The 22,250-nt window shown below is 41.0% G+C and overlaps 1 protein-coding gene across 10 annotated transcripts in view; it reads left to right on the forward strand.

The window, feature by feature from the left end:
* Positions 1 to 22,250, forward strand: part of ippk (inositol 1,3,4,5,6-pentakisphosphate 2-kinase) — a 75,707-nt gene that overhangs the window by 43,655 nt on the left and 9,802 nt on the right. For 7 of the 10 annotated variants that reach the window (XM_041191372.1, XM_041191376.1, XM_041191381.1 and 4 more), the window contains 6 exons: positions 3,393 to 3,514; positions 4,289 to 4,378; positions 5,981 to 6,039; positions 9,259 to 9,331; positions 11,316 to 11,595; positions 16,000 to 16,150. In XM_041191372.1, the coding sequence (XP_041047306.1) occupies positions 3,393 to 3,514; positions 4,289 to 4,378; positions 5,981 to 6,039; positions 9,259 to 9,331; positions 11,316 to 11,595; positions 16,000 to 16,150 (775 nt within the window). The remainder of the gene's footprint in view (positions 1 to 3,392; positions 3,515 to 4,288; positions 4,379 to 5,980; positions 6,040 to 9,258; positions 9,332 to 11,315; positions 11,596 to 15,999; positions 16,151 to 22,250) is intronic. The other 3 variants (XM_041191375.1, XM_041191380.1, XM_041191377.1) reach the window with 1 other exon arrangement.

The raw sequence follows: 22,250 nt of genomic DNA on the forward strand, positions 1-22,250 counted from the left end.
ATGGGAATACCACCACAGTCTCCATCCTGACTTGGAAATATATCACCTTTCCTTCATGGTTGCTTAATCAAAATCCTGCAATTCCCTCCCTAACAGCACTGTAGGTGTACCTACATCACATGGACTGCAGCGGTTCAAGAAGGCAACTCATCACCTTCTCAAGGGCAGTTAGGGATGGGTGATAAGTGCTGGCCTGGCCAGTGATGCCACATCCCATGAATGAATTTTTTAAAAAAGTGAAGCCTCTGGAGCCGACCCACCCTGATCAGACCTGCGCTGTGCCCAGCATGATAGTCTTGTGCTACTTGGATATAATCGCCTAAGTGCGGCATGGGGGCTGGACATCTGCCTCATCAGCCTCGACCAGGAGAACTTCTTTGACAGAATATCACATGATGGATGCGCTCTCCAAAATGGGGTTTAGGGAGGGAATCTGCAATTGGATCCAACTGCACTGCGCACACATCAGTAATGGCTGTCTGGCAGGAAGCATAGAGTGGGGATAAGGGGGTCCTTCTCAGGATGGCGGCTGGTGACTAGGGTTCCGCAGGGGTCAGTGTTGGGATCACAACTTTTCACTTTATACATTAACGATCTAGATGAAGCAACTGAGGGCATCCTGGCTAAGTTTGCAGATGATACAAAGATAGGTGGAGGGACAGGTGGTTTTGAGGAGGCGGGGAGGCTGCAGAAGGATTTGGACAGGTAAGAGAATGGGCAAAGAAGTGGTGGATGGAATATAATATGGGGAAGTATGAGGTCATGCACTTTGGTAGGAAGAATAGAGGCATAGTCTATTTTCTAAATGGGGAGAGAATTCAGAAATCTGGAGTGCAAAGGGACTTGGGAGTCCTAGTCCAGGATTCTCTTAAGGTTAACTTGCAGGTTGAGTTGGTAGATAGGAAGGCAAATGCAATGTTGGCATTTATTTCGGGAGGACTAGAATATAAAAGCAGGGATGTGCTGCTGAGACTTTATACGGCTCTGGTCAGACCACATTTAGAATATTGTGAGTAATTTTGGGCCCTGTACTTCAGGAAGGATGTTCTGGGCCTGGAGAGGGTCCAGAGGAGGTTCATGAGAACAATCCCAGGAATGAAAGGCTTAACATATGAGGAACATTTGAGGACTCTGGGTCTATACTCGATGGAGTTTAGAAGGATGAGGAGGGATCTGATCAAAACTTACAGAATACTAAGAGGCCTGGATAGGGTGGACGTGGGGAAGATGTTTGCATTAGTAGGAGAGACTAGGACCCGAGGGCACAGCCTCAGTAAAAGGAACACCTTTTATAACAGAGATGAGGAGAAACTTCTTTAGCCAGAGAGTGGTGAATCTATGGAATTCGTTACCACAGAAGGCTGTGGAGGCCAGGTCATTGAGTGTATTTAAGACCGATGTAGATAGGTTCTTGATTGGTAAGGGGATCAAGGGTTCCGGGGAGAAGGCAGGAGAATGGGGTTGAAAAACTTATCAGCCATGATTGAATGGTGGAGCAGACTCGATGGGCCGAACGCCTAATTTCTGCTCCTATATCTTATGGTCTATGGTCTTATGCAGTTTCAATCAATGGGTGGGAATTGTAAAGCTTCCCAGTCAAATCTGGCAGGACTACCCTTTTCTGTTCTGTCTTGTTCATGTACTCGGTAAAATTTCTATGCAACACATCAGAAGGGATTTGGGCATAACAGGTGATGATCCCAGGCATCAGAAGTGTGCATATCAAGGCCTCCCTATACATTGATGACATCGCTGTCTTCTGCTCTGATCTGCTGATGGAGTGCAGGCTGATGACCATCTGTGGCCAATTTGAACTGGCCTCTGGAACCAAGGTAATTTGCTGTAAGAGCGAGGACACGTACTTTGGACCGACTGATCCTTTGTTTCCTTCACTGTCAGACCAGACTACCTGATGGTGATGCCAATATGGTTTGGGAAGGAGCATATAGCCAAGGTGAGGCAGAAACTGGGCATGTGGTAGAGATGTCCCCCTCCATTCCAGTAAGAACCTATTTATCAGGTGTGAGGTGCTCTGTGTTGGTGTATGAAGTAGATCTGGCCCACACCCTGAACCTGTGCCGCAGCGGACATTTGAGTCATCTTTTACCCACTCTGGAGGTCAGAGGTGGATCGCATCTGCAGGGAGGGACACAATGTACAAAGCTCTAGAGATGGGGGAAGAATGTACCCAATGTCACCCTCGTCCTGATGGTTACGTTTATGTGCGGCTGTATCATGCTGTGTAAACCCTTAGTACACACAGACCAAGGGTCACTGTGTTGAGGTGCTACCTGTCCCGAGTGTTGCCAAGGATGAGTCTGGCTACCTTGCCACAAAACACTCCAACCAGTTGGACTGTGCCGTATCACCGTCCCTCATAGAAAAGTTTATATAGGGAAAACATTTTTGACCACAAGTCCATCTGAAAGGTCCTCATGAATGTCCTTGAGATCCGGTGGGAAAAGGGAATGGTGGATCCTGTCAGGTGGTTCCCTGAGCAGGCTCAGTCATTTGTCAGAATGCCTCATCACCAGAACACTCAAATAAGCACCAATATTTAGCTTGGCTGGTAGTGAAAAGAGCACTCTCCAGATTCTTCGTGTGTGCCCAAAGTCTCTGCGCCACTGCACGTTGCCCTTGAACCGGCAGTTGGGAAGAGGCCGTTTTACACTACTTTCTGGAATGTGCCTTTGCAAAGGTCTGGAAAGAGATGCAGTGGTTTTTGTCAAGGTTTATCCCAAGCTTCTGCTCTATGGATTATTCCCAGGGATGCATACTGAGACAAATATCAATTTCTGCTGGAGGATCATCAGCTTGGTGAAAGACGCTCTTTGGTCTGCCCAAAATTTGTGGTCTTCCACTGCAGTTGTCCCCGACTGTTGCAGATTGACACGGTCCAAGCCTACATGCTGAGGGATGCACTAAATCTGGGACAGCTACTTCAAAGGCGCAGTATGAAAAGACCACCATCTAAACCCTTCTCAGCCTTAGTGCACCAAGGTGCCAGTAATATTGTAGAGTCCCTGCAACTGTATGCTTGTCATTGAATGTATATAATAAAGGTTACATGTATTGCAATTGTATTGAAGCACCTTAGCGTGCAACGTACTCTTGTGGAGAAGAGTTGAATTTTATTGCACTTTCCATAATAACAATTTGAATTGTTTTGGATGTACTTTTAGATATTTTATGAAGTATATCTTTGGGGGGAAAAAATCATTGTTATCTAGTGACTGGTGTTAAGGTTGCAACACCAACAAAGTATTTGAATGTAATATATTGTAATTCATTTATTAATTTTGAATTTGACAGCACCCAACTTGTTCCAAAGCTAAAATTGTAACTTAATTCTACTTTGCAATCAGGAATACATCTCTTGTTTTACTTTACAGGATCACGTTGTAATAAAGTGATGGATGCCTTTAGTGGGTATGCTTTATGCCTTCCAGATCTCACCAAATTCCAAACCTGCCATCAAATTGCAAAACGACCACCCCTTTGTATAGAAATCAAGGTAATTGGATGAACACTGAATAATTTTCACCTTTCTATAAATAGATGATCTTGGTTAGTGTTAAAGAATCATTTGTCATTGCTTTGAGATTGGTAATTTTCTCTATTCCTGCTAGGAGAACACATTATCAGGAACATCCTATTTCTGTAACTTATCCTGTATGTGTAGTATATTTTAATAAAAATGTTTTTTTTTATTCAAGCAAAGTATGGTTCCTAGTCATTTATATGTGAACTATGCTCAGGATATTTAGCACAAATGAATGTCAATTGTAATACTTTAGTAACTATTTTATATGAAGTGTGTAGACAAAGTCTTTTTTTTGGCTTAACTACTTTTATGAAGTTTCCTTTGCGCCTTATGCAGTCCCACACCAATTAGTGGAATCTTAACTGTCCTTTGTGGAGTGGCATTCACAGCTTGGCTAACAGCATTGTCTAAGCAGTTCCATCACATGGATGCATTGAGTCAAGAAAACCCACTGCTACCTTCTCAGGGCAACTAGTGATGAGCAACAAACTGGCCTTGCCCACATTCTAAGAACTATTGATTTAAAAGAAAAACTTAGCACTTAGTTACAATTGGTGACAGGGGTTTGTCAAATTCCTTTGAAGTACTCATGTATATATCTGTGACAGTTGTCTTTTGTGATGCACTTGAACAAAATTTCACAATGGAATTTTTAAAATAGGAAATCACTTCCAATTTTGTTAAATGGTTGATTTTCATGTTGACTATTGCCAGTGGGGTAATCTACCTTCTCTTTATTTATAGCCTAAATGTGGATTTATCCCCTTCTCAAGTCACATTGCCAAGGACATTAAGCGGCATGTGTGTCGCTATTGCATGCACCAACATCTGAAGGTACTTTTTATCAGCTATAAATTTTCATTACTTTTCCATAAATTAATTGACATCTTCAAAATTATAAAGGAAGACTTCAGTTTATGTAGAACTTTTTTTGACCACCAAATGTCTTAATATTTTACAGGCAGTCACTGTTGTAATGTAAGACAATAACCAATACGTGCACAGTAAGCTCCCTCAAACAGCAGTGTGATGATGACCAGCTATTGTTATTTTTTTGTTTGATGCTGATTGAGGAATAAACAATAGCCTGGATACTAAGGATAACTCCCCTGCTCTTCTTAGAGATAGTACTATCGGTCCTTTTTTACACCCGATTGAGCAGGCGAGGGCTTTTGTTTAATGTCTTATTTGAAAGATGGTACCCCCAACAGTGTGGTAATGCAGTAACTGTGTCATCCTTACCTGTGAGCAGCACTGTATTCCATTTTTTGTGTGTGTACATTAGCCATTTGCAGAGTGGCTATATGTAGCATGTTTTGGTGGGTTTTAGTTTTATGTTTGGAAATTATTTTTCATTCAGCTATCCTGGTTCATAACAAAAACTCATTTCTGTAGACAAATACCTGCTTCCTGCAAACTGGAGTGTGCCTACACTTGTCCAATAGTTAGGTAAAAATACAAAATGCTAGGAATACACAGCAAGTTGGTCAGTATCCATAAAGGGAAAAAACACAATTTTGGAGGTGTACCCTTTGTCAGAAGCTTAGATGATCATACTCTTAAGTGCAGAGGTTGAATAGAAGCACTTGATTTTGAATAAGCTGAAATAATGACATGATTTGCTTTGATTTCAGACAGTGAAAATTATTTTATCTAATCATGATTTAGGTCTGTAAACCACAGAGCAAGTTTATTAGCATGATTTAGTTAAGAAACCAACATTTTCAATAAAGTGTTTTTCTGCGTTTCAGCAGGCATAGTAAAGTCTCTAATTAGGTGGCAATATTTACTGGACTCAGCACAGTCCCTGAACATATGGAATTGAAATAAGTCAACCCAAATTATACTTACAAAATTCTTTAAAGATGGAGTTGAACAAAACAAGTTTTAAAAATATTTCTCAAACTGAAATAAAGCTGACATTGAAATCTTTTGTGTTCGAATTGAAAAGCTTGCCCTGTAGTAAAAAAGATAAACAGAATATTTACATTTTGTGTCTATAGAAGACACTACTTTTTTTTCTGTATGGGATAACTCTATATCAAGTAAAGTGTACCACTTCTTTCTGTAAGTGAATCTGGTTTTAGAAGATAGTAAGGTTATTACAGATGAGAGGGGCTGTTTGGCCCATTTTTAACCTTTTTCATTTAGATTAACCCTAATCTCTCCTCAATCCGTCCCCTGCAACCCCACCACCTTGCAGCATCCTGCTGGTTCTTCAAATGCATCATTTTGTCATGTGTTTTATCTGCAACTTTTCAGTTTTTTAAATAAGGGTTCTCTTTGTGGTAAAACTTGAAGTTTTTTGAAGATGCAAATTATTTTCTGGTTTAAATTTCACATTAAAGATGCACAATCATTTATGAAACCAATTCTGTATGCACTCCTAGTTGATTTTGAGATTTTTGGTCTAACTAATGTGTTTCTTTATAATAGGTGGCCAATGGAAAATGGAAGAGGATTAGCAAATATTGCCCTCTTGATCTTTTCTCAGGGTAAGGTACAAGTTCTGAATAAGATATGCTATAAACCTTGACGTGATGATCTGATCCCTTTTTGGAAAAATACTGAATTAAACTGGAAAAATTGATAGCTGTATGAATATAACTTTGTTACTGAGATATTGGTGATCAGCATTGTTGTAAATCACAGCTTTTTAATGTTTTTAGAAGCTTTCCTGGGACCTCTACCTGAGCACTGATTGTTATGTACCTCAACAATGTAAAAAGGTTGAGTTACTTTTCTGTCATGAATCATACGGCAGGCGATGTAGATGAGTGCCAGATCCTAGTAGCGATGATCTAATTGTATGACAGAACAGGGTTGAAGTGTTGTATGGCCTACTCCTCTTCCTATAGTTGAGGTGAGGAAAAAATAAGCTTTGCTGTCCTGTTCAAGCGTAATGTACAATTCATTTCAACTTTTAGAAACATTTTAAAGTTGGGTTGTTAAGCACAGTTTCTCTATGGATGACCATTTAAATCAACTGATTAGATGGAGAGAAGAGAAATTTTCATGCTTTCATGGTAGAGGTGTTTTGTTCCACTAGGGTAACCATGATAGCTACCACATTAATCAGGCAACCTTTGTGCTGTGAAACCTAAATACAATTGACAAGTTAGTCTTCATAGTGTGAAAATAGTTCAAGCTGGTTGTCCAAATTCTTCAGCAAACTGGAACAAATATTAAATTTCATTTTATAAACTGCAATCAAATATTGGTCTAGATCTTCCAGTCAGGATTGATGCTGCCCACGCAGATTTCTTCAACCTGACCCTTTTGTGATTATTTTTCAGCCAGGTCTTCCGATCCTGGCTGAAGCATTGATGGGTCAATGCAGACATCCATGGGGAAGACTGTTGGGTGCAAGAAAAGTTGCACAAAGACAGGACATGCCCCTTTTCACGACAGTAATTGTCGCTTTCTTTCAGTTAGTGGGTGGGTGGTCAGGTTGGGGGTGGTTCCTTTATTTGTTCATGTGATGTGGGTGTCGCTGACAAGGCCAGCATTTGTTGCCAATACCTAATTGCCCTTGAACTGAGTGGCTTGCCACACCATTGTAGAGGGCAGTTAAGAGTCAACCACATTGCTGTTGATCTGGAGTCACATGTAGGCCAGATTGGATAAGGATGGCAGATTTCTTTCCTTAAAGGGCATTAGTGAGCCAGATGGGTTTTTATGACAACCTATTGTGGCTTCATGGTTGCCGTTACTGAGACTAGCTTTTCAATTCCAGATTATTACCTGAATTCACCAGCTGCCTTGTCCCCAGAGCATTAGCCTGGGCTTCTGGATTACTAGTCCAGTGCCATTCTCACTATGCCACTATCTGCTCTTAGTTGGGTGTGGTGCTTTGTTCATGCTGGCCAGCTATGCTGGCTAATCACTGAGTTATACCAGGTATTAACCAGCATAACGTTTCCTGGATAAGTATCCAGGTAAGTCCCGCGTATTGGGCCCACTGAACTCACTGTCGGAGAGTCCTGAGCAGTGTAAATCAGCCCATCAGAAGTTTAGATTTCCCAGGCAATTCCAGCGCGCGTGTGTGTCAATACTTCTGCAGGGTCCTGACATGCATCCCTCAACTTTGCGGCCAACCTCCGACAACCTGGACACTTTGGGCTGTTGTCTCAAGTGTATGAAACTTTTGAGATTTTATTGTTTTGCATCAATGAACTAGTTTAATGGACTAGTTCAACACTGCTGTCAGATGGACCAACTTTCAACGTGCTGTCACTCCTAGTTTCTAAACTACTATCTGTGAACAAATCTAGTGGATAGTTTCATTCAAGAAGGTGCTTAGCATAGCTGATACTAATCCTTTTCTGAAGTGACAGTGTAAATAGAACCCACTTCTGTAATCCTGACGCAATAAATGGATTTATTTCCTATGTGACTGTGACAAAGGTAAACTTTCTCTTCTCGACCTGTCTGCAGCATTTGACACAGTTAACCATACCATTCTGCTCCACACCAGTCGTTCAGTTGTGTGGAACTACTTGTGTTTCCATTCTTATCTATCTAATTGTAGCCAGAGAATTACCTGCAATGGCTTCACTTCCTGCTCCTGCACCATTACCTCTGGCTTCTCCGATGGGTCTTTCCTTGGCCTATTCTTATTTCTCATTTACAGGCTGCTCCTTGGCAACATCATCCAATGTTTTCACATGTACGCTGATCAAAGCCAGTTCTATCTCACCACCACCCCGCTTGACCTCTCTGTTGTTGCTAAATTAGCAGACTGTTTATCTGGCATCCAGTACTTTTTGAGCAGAAATTTTTTTCAATTAAACATTGCAAAGACTAAAGCCATTGTTTTCCATCCCCGCTCCAAACTCTGCTCCCTAGTTGCCAAATCCATCCTTCTTCCTAGCAACAGCTTGAGACTGAACCAGTCTGTTTGCAACCTTGATGTCGCATTTGATCCAGAGACGAGCTTCTTACATGTTTGTGCCATCACTAAGACCACCTGTTTCAATGTCCGCAACATCCCTTGACTTGCTTATGTCTTAGCACCCTGCTGAAATCCTCATCTGTGCCTTTGCTGCCTCTGGATCAGACTATTCCAGCGCAATCCTGGCTGGTCTTCGACCTTCTACTGTCCTTAAATTTGAGGTCATCCAAAGCTCTGCTACCTGTGACTTAACTCGCAAGTCCTGTTCCTCTATCCATCCCTGTGCTCACTGACTTATATTGGCTTTAGGGCAAGCAGTGTTTTGATTTTAAAAGTTCTCATCCTTGTTTTCAGATCCCTGCGGCTGTGTCCCTTTCTCTAATCCCCTCCAAGCCTATCACCCTCCAAGATATCTCTGCTGCTCTAATTCTAGCCCTTTGTGCATTCCCAATTATAATTGCTGCACCATTGGTGGCCATGCCTTCAGTTGCCTAAGCCTCAAGCTTTGGAATTCCCTTCCTACACTCTGTCTCTGTAACTCGCATTCCTCCTTAAAGTTACTCCTTAGAACCTGACCTAATGAATCCTTAAGTGGCTTGTTACCATATTTTGTTTTATAATGCTCCTGTTAAGCACCTTGGGATGTTCCATTATGTTAAGTGCTATATAAATAAGTTGGGCATCCTGTCGAGACCACTTTGCTTTCAAGGTGTCCTTTGGTTTGTTGGGAGTGCAGGCTTGCCTCAGGAAAGCAATGTGTTGGACACGAGCAATACTTAAAATGTGATAGTTCAGTTTCTAATGTGCCTGTGTTTTACAGGAATAAACAACGAATGCACATTGCCTTGAAAAGTTTGCTACAGGAGCCCCAGAACAACTTAAAAATCTTTAAGGTAATTACAGTCACTGTGTTTAGCTTAACACCATGGAAATATTTTAAGTTATATAGCTTAATGGAGCAGAACTTACAGTTACTGGCAAACTAACGCCATCTGCTGTTCATTAAATTTGCTGTTGCCCATTTATGTTCTGTGAGCTTCTGCATAGCAGTTGTTCCCAACGGACGTTGAAATGGCACAGTGCAACTGTACCTTATTAACAATTCTTCAATCTTATTACCGAATAGTGTAGAGTTTGAACCAGAAAGTGTCAATGTCAAATCAGGTATAGAAAGCAAAATATAGAGGAGGAAAGAAAGATGGGATTAAGAGACAAAAAAGGTTATTTTTAAAACAGTAATTAAAACCTTGAAGGATTGAGACTCCATGCTTGTAGGTTAAGTTTTACTGCCTGAGGTTGTTTGGCATAATTATGATGACTTATGTTGTCAAAAATCGTACATAGACTGAAATGGACCAAGCTATTTCTACTTAAAAGGTTTCCCTTTCATTTATTCAATTCCGTGTCATTCACCTCATAGAATATTTTAACACGAGAAGCACACTTAATATTTCCTTCATTGGACCTATTATCTTTAAACACTGCTTTTCCTTATCAATGGCTCAAGAGACAACCTTAATATGATTATTAAATTTCTTAAATCGACTGGAGCTGCCTTTGTTCTTTAGGGATGGGGAAATTAAGTAATTGTGTTATCAAAGTAGAAGCTCTTTAGTATGTATTACACCATCTACTGCCCTTTGACTGAGTAACCGCTTGTAGTTAAGGGATCTTCCCCCACTGTTTAAGCTGTTGCATAAGATGTTCATTTGGTTGCAGTTTCTTGCATTGCACAAACTACAGCTTTGATCACCATGGTTAGTCTGTAAAAGAATTGTGCGTGAAAGTTTGGTTGCTTAAGTGAATATAGGGGCACTTGTTTGTAGAACTTTTTAAACAATATCGCCCCTCTTGGCGAAACTTGTTTTCAGTATTTTCTGCTTCAAATTACATTGGCTATAATTTGAGGAACATGTTGCCTTGTCCTGACAAAATGCAAAAAAATATAGAATTTTCCACATGCAGGAGGCAAAATTTAAAATGCCCCAAATGTACTATTCTTGAAATGGTTCCTGAACAGTCATTTGGTAGTACGGAACTTGAGTATTACTGAAAAAAGACACATTTTTGTCTTAAAATTTTCAGTGCCAGTGTGATGCTAGGTATGTCGGCCATATGTTCCAAAGACTGGCAGATCATATCAAACAGTATGCCCTTTCTGCTGTTCGCAACAGGCAAGGTACAGACTGTACCCAACCAGCCTGTGCTTACAAAACTCTCAAAACAGTGTGTCCAACATTAGATGTGATCCTGTGATTGGTCAGCATTTGCTAAATAATCCTCAGTGTGCTAAGAATTTTATGCTGACACCCAATTTAAAATTTGCTCAGGTTCGCAGTGTGGTGCATTTATGTACTGGAAACTCTGCATATTGATACTCAGGGCCTGGTTCTGTGCAAACGGACAGAACATGTACACATTTGTGCCTGTTTCAGCTAAACAAAAGTGACAGCCATATGCTGGCTTATTCTTCAGGGCAATGCCTTGACCAATCAGTCAAGCTGCATGGTTTAAAATTGCAAACAATGCTGGGTAGTTAACTGTCAGTTACCATGAACTGGTGCATTCTCCATGGCAACGCCTTTACCAATCAGCACTCTGTTCTCATACAGTATAAATTTGTTGCTTCCCTTGGATTTGCATTCTTGCGAAGCGTCCTGATGAGTGCAAGATGAAAAGCTTTGACAAAAATGTTTTTTTTTTCCAGCAATACTCAAATAGTTCATACTCGTTTAATATTATTTTGGTAGCTGTTGAATTATTAACCCCTGGAGATACTAATGTCTTACATTAATTTTTCTTTTTTCTTTCCTTTTCTTTCCTCCCTTTGCCTCTACCACTCCAACCAACCGTCTTACATTACTTTAACACATGAAGAATGGAGAGTTAATATTTGGCTGTAAAGATGACCAGGACTACTTAATGGATCTGAATGAACTTGCTAATCATTTGAAAGCTTACTTCTTTCCTGCTAACGGTGTGGTTAGTGGACTGCAATGCACAAGAACTGTTATCCGTGAACTTATTCATGTAATAACAATAGCTTTGGTGAGCAATGTAGACACTTGCAAGACAGGTGATATGAAGAGAACACTTGTCTCAGAGGAAAGGAGTCACTGTGAAGCAAGTCATTTTCGCAGAGAAGTTTTACGAAATGGTAAGTGTATTTTTGTTAGCCCCATATACGTGTGTATGTCTGCAGATGCATATTTCTTTCAGAAGTCCGGTGTGATTTGTGATTTTCTTATGAAATTAGGTTGTTTCATCTGTATTCTTGGATACAAATGAATTAGCCCAGCCAGCCAGCAGGAGACTGAAGCAAAATAGCCCCTTAACTTTTTATCCACGTATATCTCCCATTCTACGGGCAAGGGTACCTCCTTTAGCTGTTGAATTTCTTAATTGCTAGCTAAAGAGATTATTGTATGTCTTGCCTTGTGAAAAGATTGTCAAATATTTTCAATTTATAATCTTGATCAGGTTTGCCAACAATACCCATATTTAGTTTTAAATTTGTTTGCATTGTTAGTGAGAGGTGTATGTTGGTCTTGAACCACCACACTGAATCTGGGACCATAATCATGTATTTTAAACTGTAATCCTGAATCCCTGTATCCTGCCACTCAATAACAAAGTTTAACTGGACAATAAACAAGATGGTAGTTGATTTTAGTAACCTCTTGCATGAATCTTTGGATGCACTTTGTGAAAACAGATTTGTGCAGCTACTAGTGTTGTAAAAGTTGCATTTTTTATAGGTTGAAAATAAAGTGCAAGTTTTTCTCCCGGTGCCAAAAGGATCATAAAGCATTGATAAAACTGGGCCTTTTCATAAAGATTTAGTGAAGTCTGCTTTTTCTGAAGAAATATAAAGCTGGTTAGTTGAATTAATTTTTCATTGTCACCATGGTAAAGCCGTAGGCCACTCCACTTGGTCTATTTTCTATATCTTAGGTAAACTAAGAGAGGTACCTATGACTTTGTCTGCAGGACACCACCTATTTGGATTTTATTCTTGTTTTCACTAGCATGACTTCTTTCATTCTACTTCTATTTGTAATTTATGCGTTAAATGTCAGTTTCAGCTTCGTATTCTGAGATGGGATATTTTCAGTAGGAATATAGGAAATATTCCTGTGTAATTAAATTGTGGGAAGAAAGCTTTTAGCCATTCATATGCTGTTAACTCATGTTAAAAGCTGTATGCTCTTGTATATCTCTTCACTTTACAACCGTGAAAAGTATTGAGTGGTGGAAGAAATACTGTCAAGAGCATCAATTGAATCCTTTAGTTTTTTTTCTCAATTTTTGGCCAGTAAGTGCTTTTTAGCATTTTGCTGGGGTTCCTTGATGCCACAAAGGCACACTGTGCCCAGTCGATCCTGCAAAATCCTCCTCACTAACGTGGAGAGTTGTCCCACAAACTAGTTAAGCAACAGCGTGACATAGTCATACTCAATAAATCATACCATACAGCTGATGTCCTAGATTCTTGCGTCACCGTTTGTAGACACGTCCTGTCCCATCAGTAGGACAGACCCACCAGATGTGGTGATGGAGCAGCGGTATACGTTCAGAGGGGAGTGATCCAGGGAGCCCTCAACACTGACTCTGGATCCCAGTGAAACGTGGCAAGGAAACCTCCTGCTGATTACCACCTACCACCCTCCATCCGCTGATGAAACATATCACCTTCCTGTTGAACACCACTTGGAGGAAGCACCGAGGGTAACAAAGACATGGAATGTAATCTTCATGGGGGACTTCATATCTGTCACCAATTGTGCCACCGAGCCACTTTTGCTGACCGAGCAGGTCAAGTCCTGAGGAAATATCTGCTAGAGTGAGCCTGCGGGGAGCCCTGAGAAGTAACCGCTGGGGGGTGGAAAATGGTACTCGACCTCGTCCTCGCAAATTTACCTGTCACAGATGCATCTGTCCATGACTATATTAGTAGGAGTAAACACTGCACAGTCCTTGTGGTGATGGATCCATTTCATACTAATGACACCCTCCATTGTGTTTTGTGGCAATGCCACCATGCTAAATGGAATATACTCAGAATTGACCTAGCACCTCAAAGCTAGACATCCATGAGGTGTTGTTGGCTGTCAGCAGCAGCAACTTGTGCCCTCATGCTGGCATTTTCTTCACACTATCTTTTACTATCAGGTTGACTAACTCTGGCTCAAAGAGGAGTGTAGGGGGGCATGCCAGCAGCAGCACCAGGCACACCCTCTCAAGGGCAATTAGGGATGGGCAATAAATGCTGGCAAAGCCAGTGACACCCACATCTCATAAATGAATAAAAAGAAACCTAAAAATGCAGTGCCAACCTGCTGAAGCCATAAACACAGGATTATATGTCAGCTAAACTTTGAAGAAGCATGCTGTAGACAGAGCTAAGCAATCACACAACCAACAGACCAGATTAAAGCTCTGCAGTCCTGCCATATCCAGTTGAGTGGTAGTGGACAGTTAGCAAATAACGGAGAAGGAGGCCTCAAAAACATACTCGTCTCTAATGATGCAGGAGCCCAGCAGTTAGTGTAAAAGACAAGGCTGAAGTAATTGTAACTGCTTTCAGCCAGTAGTGCTGAGTGGATGGCCCATCTCTGCCTCCACCTGAAGTCCCCACCACCACTGCCAGTTTTCAGCCACTCTAGTTACTTCACATGACATCCAGAAACCGCTGAAAGTACAGGATGCAGCAAAGGCTATGGGCCCTGACAACATCCTGGCAATATGAAGATTCATGCTCCCTTAAAACTAGCTGCTTGTACCAAATTGCTGCAACTATAGCTGCAACGTCAGCATCTACCCAACAATATGAACAATTTCTCAAATATGCCCTGTCCACAAAAAGCAAATCAAATCCAGCAATTAGCATCCCATAAGTCTATTCTTAATCATCAACAAAGTGATGGGAGGTGTCATCAGCAGTACTGTCAAGCAGCACTTAACTGAGCAACAAACTGCTCACCAGTGGCTGAAGTTACACCAGAACCACTCGGCTCCAGATCGCATTACAGCCTTGGTTCAAACATGGTCATAAGAGCCGAATTCCAGAAGCGAGGTGAGAATGACCACCCTTGATATCAAGGCAGCATTGGATCCAGTGTGACTTCAATTTTGTTGGTGCTCTTTGTCAATGGGAATCTGGGAATGAAGAGGGATAGAGAGTACGTTGGTTACAGTCATACCTAGCACAAAGGAAGATGGTTTGCGGGAGTCCAGTCATCCCCTGCTTGCTGCACGAGCTCCTCAGGTAGTGTCTTAGGTCTAATCATCCTCAGCTGACTTCAAAATAAGGTCAGAAGTGGGAATGTGTACAATCATTAGCAAAGTGTTAATGCCATTTACAACTTTTCAGATACTGATGCAGCCTGACCTGCGTGCAACAGGACCCAGATAACATTCTAGTTTGGGCTGATGTGTGATGCAATTAAGTGCTAAGCAATGACCATTTCCAACAAGTGAGAATCTGACCTCCTTCCCTTGATGGTCAATAGCATTACTGTTGCTGAATCTCGCACCATCAACTTCCTGGGGATCACCAAGACTAGGATCTTAACTGAATCAGCTATATAAATACCCTGACTACATGAGCAGGTCAGAGATTGGGAATTCTGGTGTGTTACTCACTCTGACTCCCCAAAGCCTGTTCTTCATCTGCAAGGCACAGTCAGGAGTGTGATGGAATACTCTCCACTTGCATGGATGAGTGCAGCTCTGACAACATTCAAAGCTAAATGCCATGCAGGACAAAGGGACCTTCTTGATGGCACCCCCTCCATCACTTTACATTCCATTCCCCCACCACTGTCGCATAGTAGCATCGATAAGATGTACTACAGCACCTTGCAAACCCATGACCTCCACCATTAAGAAGGACAATGGCAGGGAGACACATGGGAACACTACCACCTTGAGTTCACCTCCATGTCACTCACCATCCTGACTTGGAACTATATCACTGATCCTTCACTGTTGCTGGGCCAAAACTTGTAATGCCCTAACAACCCTGTGGGTGTATCTACATTACATGTAGACTGCAGTGGTTCAAGAAGGTGATTCTCCTCCTCCACCTCAAGGGCAATTGGGGATGGACAATAGATGCTGGTCTTACCAGTTACTTTAACATCCCAAGAAAGAAAAAAATTCTAATTGAATCTACCATTTGCTAAATCAGTATGACATGATCCAAATTTTTGCTCTTGTATTTTTACTATATTCTTGTTTTCACCTTGTTGCAATCTTTTATTTCTCAGTTCACTTGGCTGGCCTGTTTCCTTGTCTATTTTTCACCAAACAAAAAGCAAATTGTCATCACTCAATTCAAATGGAGGATATCCATTACCTATCTACATACAAAAGCTTCAACTTTCAGTCAGAATTATTAGGATGCAAGTGTGGCTATGTAGTAATGAAGAATGTAACTTTTGATATAAGACCATAAAACTCTAGCTCCAGCTTAAAACTGTATTTCAAGGATATTTCCATTTTAAGTTTTTTCATGGTCAACTGAATTTATTTTCAGTAATGCAAATATTTCTTCCAGGTATTCATGTAGTGGAAAATTCTGGCTTGCCTAAAGGTTGTGTTCTTTCTCGGATCCTTCAAGTGCAGATGCTTGATATGATGGACATTGATGGAATCTATCCTTTATATTTGAGAGTTCAACAGCACATAGAGGAATTTCCAACAGACAGGTTAGCTGACTTTACTTTGTGTGTACTAATTGAGTATATGAAAATAGGGATGGGGTAATATGTTCCATGGGTATTAGCTACTTAAATATAACACATGTATCCACAGTTCAATAGCATTTTACAGTGTTAGGCATTAGGTGAGTTGACTAGATACATTTACAATCCCAGAAAATATTGGGTGGGAAAGGAAATCCTATTTGGGTAGACTGAGAGTTGGTGGTTTAATTCCTCCAGAGTTTAATTTTTTTTTTCCTTGTGTATTTTTCCTGATTTATCATTGGGTGTTTTTTAAATTGTTTTTAGCAGAAAATGCTTCTGCCCTGGAATGTAATGGCTATACCACTAGACTCAAGTTCTGTCTCTGATCTGTTCTTTTTGTGATATTTAAAGCAACTTTGATCAATTTGTAGCCTTTCTCCCACCAGTGTTGTGATTGAGTGACTTTAGTCTCCTGCTGAGCCAGTGACTGATCACTGGTTGTACAGCTTTAGTCTGTTCCCGGTCAGAAAATCACTTTGCTGCTTCTGGATTTTTTGGCATGCTCCAACTGTGCCATCATCTTCTATGTTTCTACAACTGACTCTGTACACCACCTGCATGCTCATTCCAACAAAAACACTACCATCAGTGGGTCCTCCATATTCTATACTCAAATAGCTTTTGAACTTTTCACTATAGCAGTCTCTCAACTCAGTTAGCAGTTCAGTGATGTTCCATGCTGATTCCACCTTATGAACGTCATTATCCCACCACGGGATCTCTGCTTTTAAATTTGGACTTCTTCCTGTTATCTCCAATTTCCCAGATCAGATTAGCATCAGATTTTTATGTAACAAGCTTCCCAAGTCCATTTGTGTGCAGAGTTTGGCGGCCATTTTGGACCTGAAACCATCATTCTATTTCCAGTATTTTTTTTTTTACTATTTTACCTCTCCTAGACCCTTCGATCATCATGCATCCTTTCACTACTTCCCTGTCAGGTACTCTGCCTTCCCAATTCCCTTACTCAACCATTCGATTTCTCTCGCTACCATTGGCGGTGTACCTCCCTCTTAGATGAGCCTACAGCTTCCCTCTGTGTCTCTATGCATCTTCTGAATGGCTCATTATGAGCAGCAATCTCAATTGCCCTATCCTATTCCCTCATAGATTTTTCTGACAAGGGAGCTAATCTTCCTGTCCAACTTGTCCCCACCCCCCCCACTCTGCTGACCCTGTGGACTCAGCCAGCAGGTCAGCTCTCAGCGCCCCTCTATGCATCTCCCTTAAGAATACTGTTCCTTTATTATGTATCTAATTGTAGCCAGAGAATTACCTGCAGCGGTTTCTCTCCCTGCTCCTACAACATTGCCTCTGGTGTTTCTCCCCACCGCCGCTGCCACAATTTCTCATTTACATGCTGCCCCTTGATGGCATCATCCGAAAGGGCACGTGTACATTGACACCCAGCTCTACCTCACCACTACCTCTCTTGATTCCTCCATAGTCGCTAAATCAGACTGCTTATCTGACGTCCAGTATTGGATGTGCAGGTATTTCATCCAATTAAATATTGGGAGGATTGAAGCTTTGTTCCATTACTCTGACCATCCCTCTCCCTGGCAACTGTATGAGACTTAACCGGACTGCATTTGTAATCTTGGTGTCTTATTTGACCTTGAATTAAGCTTTCAACCACATGTTTGTGCCATCACTAAGAAAGCCTTTTCCACCTTGATGACATCACCCTTGTTTCAGCCTATCTGCTACTGAAGCCCTTATTTATGCCTTTGTAACTTCGAGACTTGACTATTCTAATGCATTCCTGGCTCTCCCACATTCTACCGGGGAATGTGAAATTTCTGCAAATTGGTGGAATTCCAACTTCTGAATCATGGACTTCTGCCCTTTTAATTTATTTCCTAATCTCTGCCTCCCCTTGGCACCACCTTCAGTGTAGCCAAAGACTGAAGGAATCTCAAAGTCTGGAACATCTCTACCAATAACGAGGGGAGAGCAGTGGAACCAGAGTCTTTGTGGCTTTCAGCAGGCTAGTGGGGGTTTGGGGAAAGCGACTGCTGAGTGAGTGGAGTGGTGGTTGGGAAGATGGGCTACTGAGTGAATTGTGTGGGGGGGGGGGGGGGTGTTGTTTGGGAAGAGGGGTGTGTGGTGGGAGTGGGGCTGATTACAATGTGAGGGTGGGTGGGGGAAGAGGGGCTTCACCGAGTCTTCTGTCACCAGAGAATATGGAGAGCTTGGCTGAAATCTGCATGTGTATAAAATAACATTTTTAGAAAGTACTTTAACAACATTTTCATATTTCTGATGTATGACATGTTGAACTATAATAAGTGAACTCTAATTATATGTGGAATGTTCCTATGCTGCTATAGTTTCATTTTTGCTAGCACCTGGGATGGTGTTAATTTTGAAGAGTTTTTAAATGTATTCTTTCATGGGATGTGGGCATTGCTGGCAATCCCAGCATTTGTTGTCCATCCCTAATTGCCCTCAAGGTGGTCAGTTAAATTGGGGTCACATTGGAAAATAGTTTGTGAAGCATTGGTGTCATCCTTTGCTTTCCTCCACATGTACATAATCTAGCCTGATCATGTTCTGTTGTTAGTATGGGCTTCATCCTGTACCAGATGCACTATCTACATTGAGTGCTAAAATATTGAGGTCTCTGGTGATTTGATCCATTGATCCACAGCTTTAACGACAATACAAGGTAAACAAAGGGAGAACTAATGTTTCTACCCACTTGAAATCTAATAGTTCCATGGCCTAAAAGTATTTACATTCACTATAGATCATAAAAACTACTATAGTTACATGATTCCTTGTCAAAAAAAAATTTCAGACCTTTTTGTCTTCAGCTACTATTTTTCAGACCTTTTAGTCCTCTGCTGCTACTCATTCCTGTTCTACCCTTCGTAAACTTGAGGTAATCCAAAACTCTTCTCCCGATGTTCTAATTTGCACCAAATCTCATTCAACTGTCACCCCTGTGCTTGCTGACTTGCATTGGCTTCTGGGCAAGCTGGCAATGTAGTTAACAGAGCTTTAATCCTCAATCCACAATTCCAAACAAATTATTTCAGCTTGTTTCTGTGAAGTGCCAAATGATCTCAATTCAACCACCTTCTCCAGAAGTCTATTCTAGATAACCACTATCCTACAGTTTGGAGAGATTCTCTAATTTTCTTTCTGTACTTGAGGCTAGTTAATTGCAAATTTATGTCCTCTAGTTCTACATTCAGCTCAAATCCTATGTTCTTCACCTCCATCTTTTATTATTTTAAGGATGTTTCCCCTCCTCCGGCACAAAAGTTTTAGCTGAGTTTTTTCTTTATTAAGCCCTCAGAGGCCCTGTAAAATATCCAGCTCACTCTTTTAACTCTTTGGTATCATTTTTGAGGTGTGGTAGACAAGACCCCACCGTTGATGCCTGATGTTGATATAACTTGTCCTGATACGTGGTCCCATTACCTTCTAGAAGCAGAAGAGTATATAATTTGTTTTGTTAACTTGTCTCATACTGACCAGATGTTTTTATCCCCTTTTAATTTAATACTTTAAAAGGATTCCTTCATGTTGTATCCACACCTGTCTTGTTTTACCTGCTTCAATATGCAGTACCCTACATTTATCCACAATTAGGCTGAGATATGGCAGATGGAACTATCTATGTAATTGGTTTAAGTTCCTCTGAAGTTAGATTCCTTTCCACTCGTCTGTCCACTGCAACTCATTGTCAGGAAATCTAATGTTAGTGTGAAAGCACTCCATTGCATATTGTTTACAAATATTTGAAACGACAATTCTTCCAGAACAACCTTTGGAAAATTACTGGCTATTTTATCCCAGAGGCAGCATTTATTTATTTACTTATCTCGGTCCTCTGCCTTCTGTTGTGAGAACGATTCTTAATCCATTGAGACAACTTATCAACTCTGAACAGTAGTAGTAGTAGTAGGTTATATAAGTACATCCTTGACATTTGTCCAACTGATGACAAAATCTTAAAATAAATGCTACTAATTATTTCCCTCTAGTATGTTCTATTGTGAACTTTAGTTCCCTGTGTGTCTTGTACTAACCACATGAGGGTGCTCTTGAGCTCTAAATCTTAAATTAATATTGTAACATCCTTTTAAGTTTTAGTAATAGGCTTTCTAACAAAGTATTATTTCTGCATCTCTACATTACAATTAACACTTAGGGTTGTGAGAATAATGCATGTAAGAGTAATCTTCAGAGGATGGTAATGTTCTCATATATTTTAGTATGAGAAATTTTCACACTTTGGCTTTGCTGGAATCTAAAATTCTGAACAAGAACCAACCTAAAATTATGCGCTATGCCTATGTTCCAGTAACAAGCTTGTGTGCATGACTGCTTATTAAATATTTGTCTATGCAGCATTTGAAAATTAGCAGAACAATTATGCTTCCTGCTACATTGAAATGAAGGTCCTTTTTATATTTATTTATCTTGGCCTTTATTATCCTTAACCAGAGATATGGGATGGCTTAGGTACAAGGGCATTTTTCAAGTCCTACCTATTAATACCACCCCTTGTTTTGGCCAGGACTGCAACAGGATTTGGATATCCTTCTGTATGCGAAAGCCTGAGCAATACCTAGCCAAAACTGGGATTCCCATGTTGGTCATAACTATTTGTATGGTATTAATTTGTATTTGGGAGGTGGGGTGCTGCAAAAATCATCACACTTAATTTTGGATTTTGGAAGTTTTGAATGTATTTTTATAAGATGGTTTTGTTTGTTTTTACACACCAAGATCTGTAAATGAAGTGCTATTTGAGATTAATCCAGTGTTAGGTCCATCCCTAGTTGCCCTTGAGAAGGTGGTGGTGAGCAGCATTCTTGAACCACTGCATCCATGTGGTGTGGGTACACCCACAGTGCTGTTAGGAAGAGTGTTCCAGAAATCTGGAGACCAAAATGTTTTAAAGTGCTGGATGTGGCTGCCACAATATACTTGGGTTACAGTAAAGCTCGTTTCAGTGCAGCTACTTCACAAATTTTAGAGATATTGGCAGAAATTCCTGGGTTTCAATTTAAATTGTGTTTCTGAATTAATCCTTATTAATTTTTCTTTGTAAATGAGCTATGTAATAACTAGATTTAAAAGAAAAACTAAAAGATTTCTGTGGATCCTGCCAGTGCTGTTTTAATTTCCTCTATTACAGATGCGCGCACACATGTGCATCTTGCCATTAACCATTCTGCTTTTGAGGTTAGCCATAACATCATATATGTGCTCAGTTGTGTCATGTGACATAGTCTTGTGTTTGTGTCGCTTATCATTCCCCTGCCACCCCATACAAATTGCTTCAACAGGGGCTGCTCAATCCTGATCAGGAACAGAAAGGTGGCCCTTTCTCCTCCAAAACCAAGGGTTGTTGAGTTCAATCATTATAACCCCAGCTGAGATTAGCTCAATAGCTTTCTGGCTATACACCCTAATTAATGAGATATTGTGGAAGGCTCAATTCGCTATTTAGTTACTTGGTTGGAAGAGATTGTAAGCATAGACTAAGATTTAATATACACTTCTTTTTATTGTGCAGTTTTTTTTTATTCATTCATGGGATGTGGGCTTCACTGGCTGGGCCAGCATTTATTGCCCATCCCTAGTTGCCCTTGAGAAGGTGGTGGTGAGCAGCATTCTTGAACCACTGCATCCATGTGGTGTGGGTACACCCACAGTGCTGTTAGGAAGAGTGTTCCAGGATTTTGACCCAGTGACAGTGAAGGAACAGCGATATATCTCCAAGTCAGGATGGTGAGTGACTTGGAGGGGAGCTTCCATGTGGTGGTGTTCCCATCTATCTGCAGCCCTTGTCCTCCTAGATGGTAGTGGCCATGCGTTTGGAAGGTGCTGTCTGTCGAAGGAGCCTTGGCGAATTCCTGCAGTGCATCTTATAGGTGGTACACACTGCTGCTACTATGTGTCGGTGGTGGAGGGAACGAGTGTTTGTGGATGTGGTGCCAATCAAGCTGGATGGTGTCAAGCTTCTTGAGTGTCGTGGGAGCTGCACTCATCCGGGCAAATGGGGAGTATTCCATCACATTCCTGATTTGTGCCTTGT

The sequence above is a fragment of the Carcharodon carcharias genome, chromosome 7 (assembly GCF_017639515.1).
Source record: "Carcharodon carcharias isolate sCarCar2 chromosome 7, sCarCar2.pri, whole genome shotgun sequence".
Lineage (NCBI taxonomy): Eukaryota > Metazoa > Chordata > Chondrichthyes > Lamniformes > Lamnidae > Carcharodon > Carcharodon carcharias.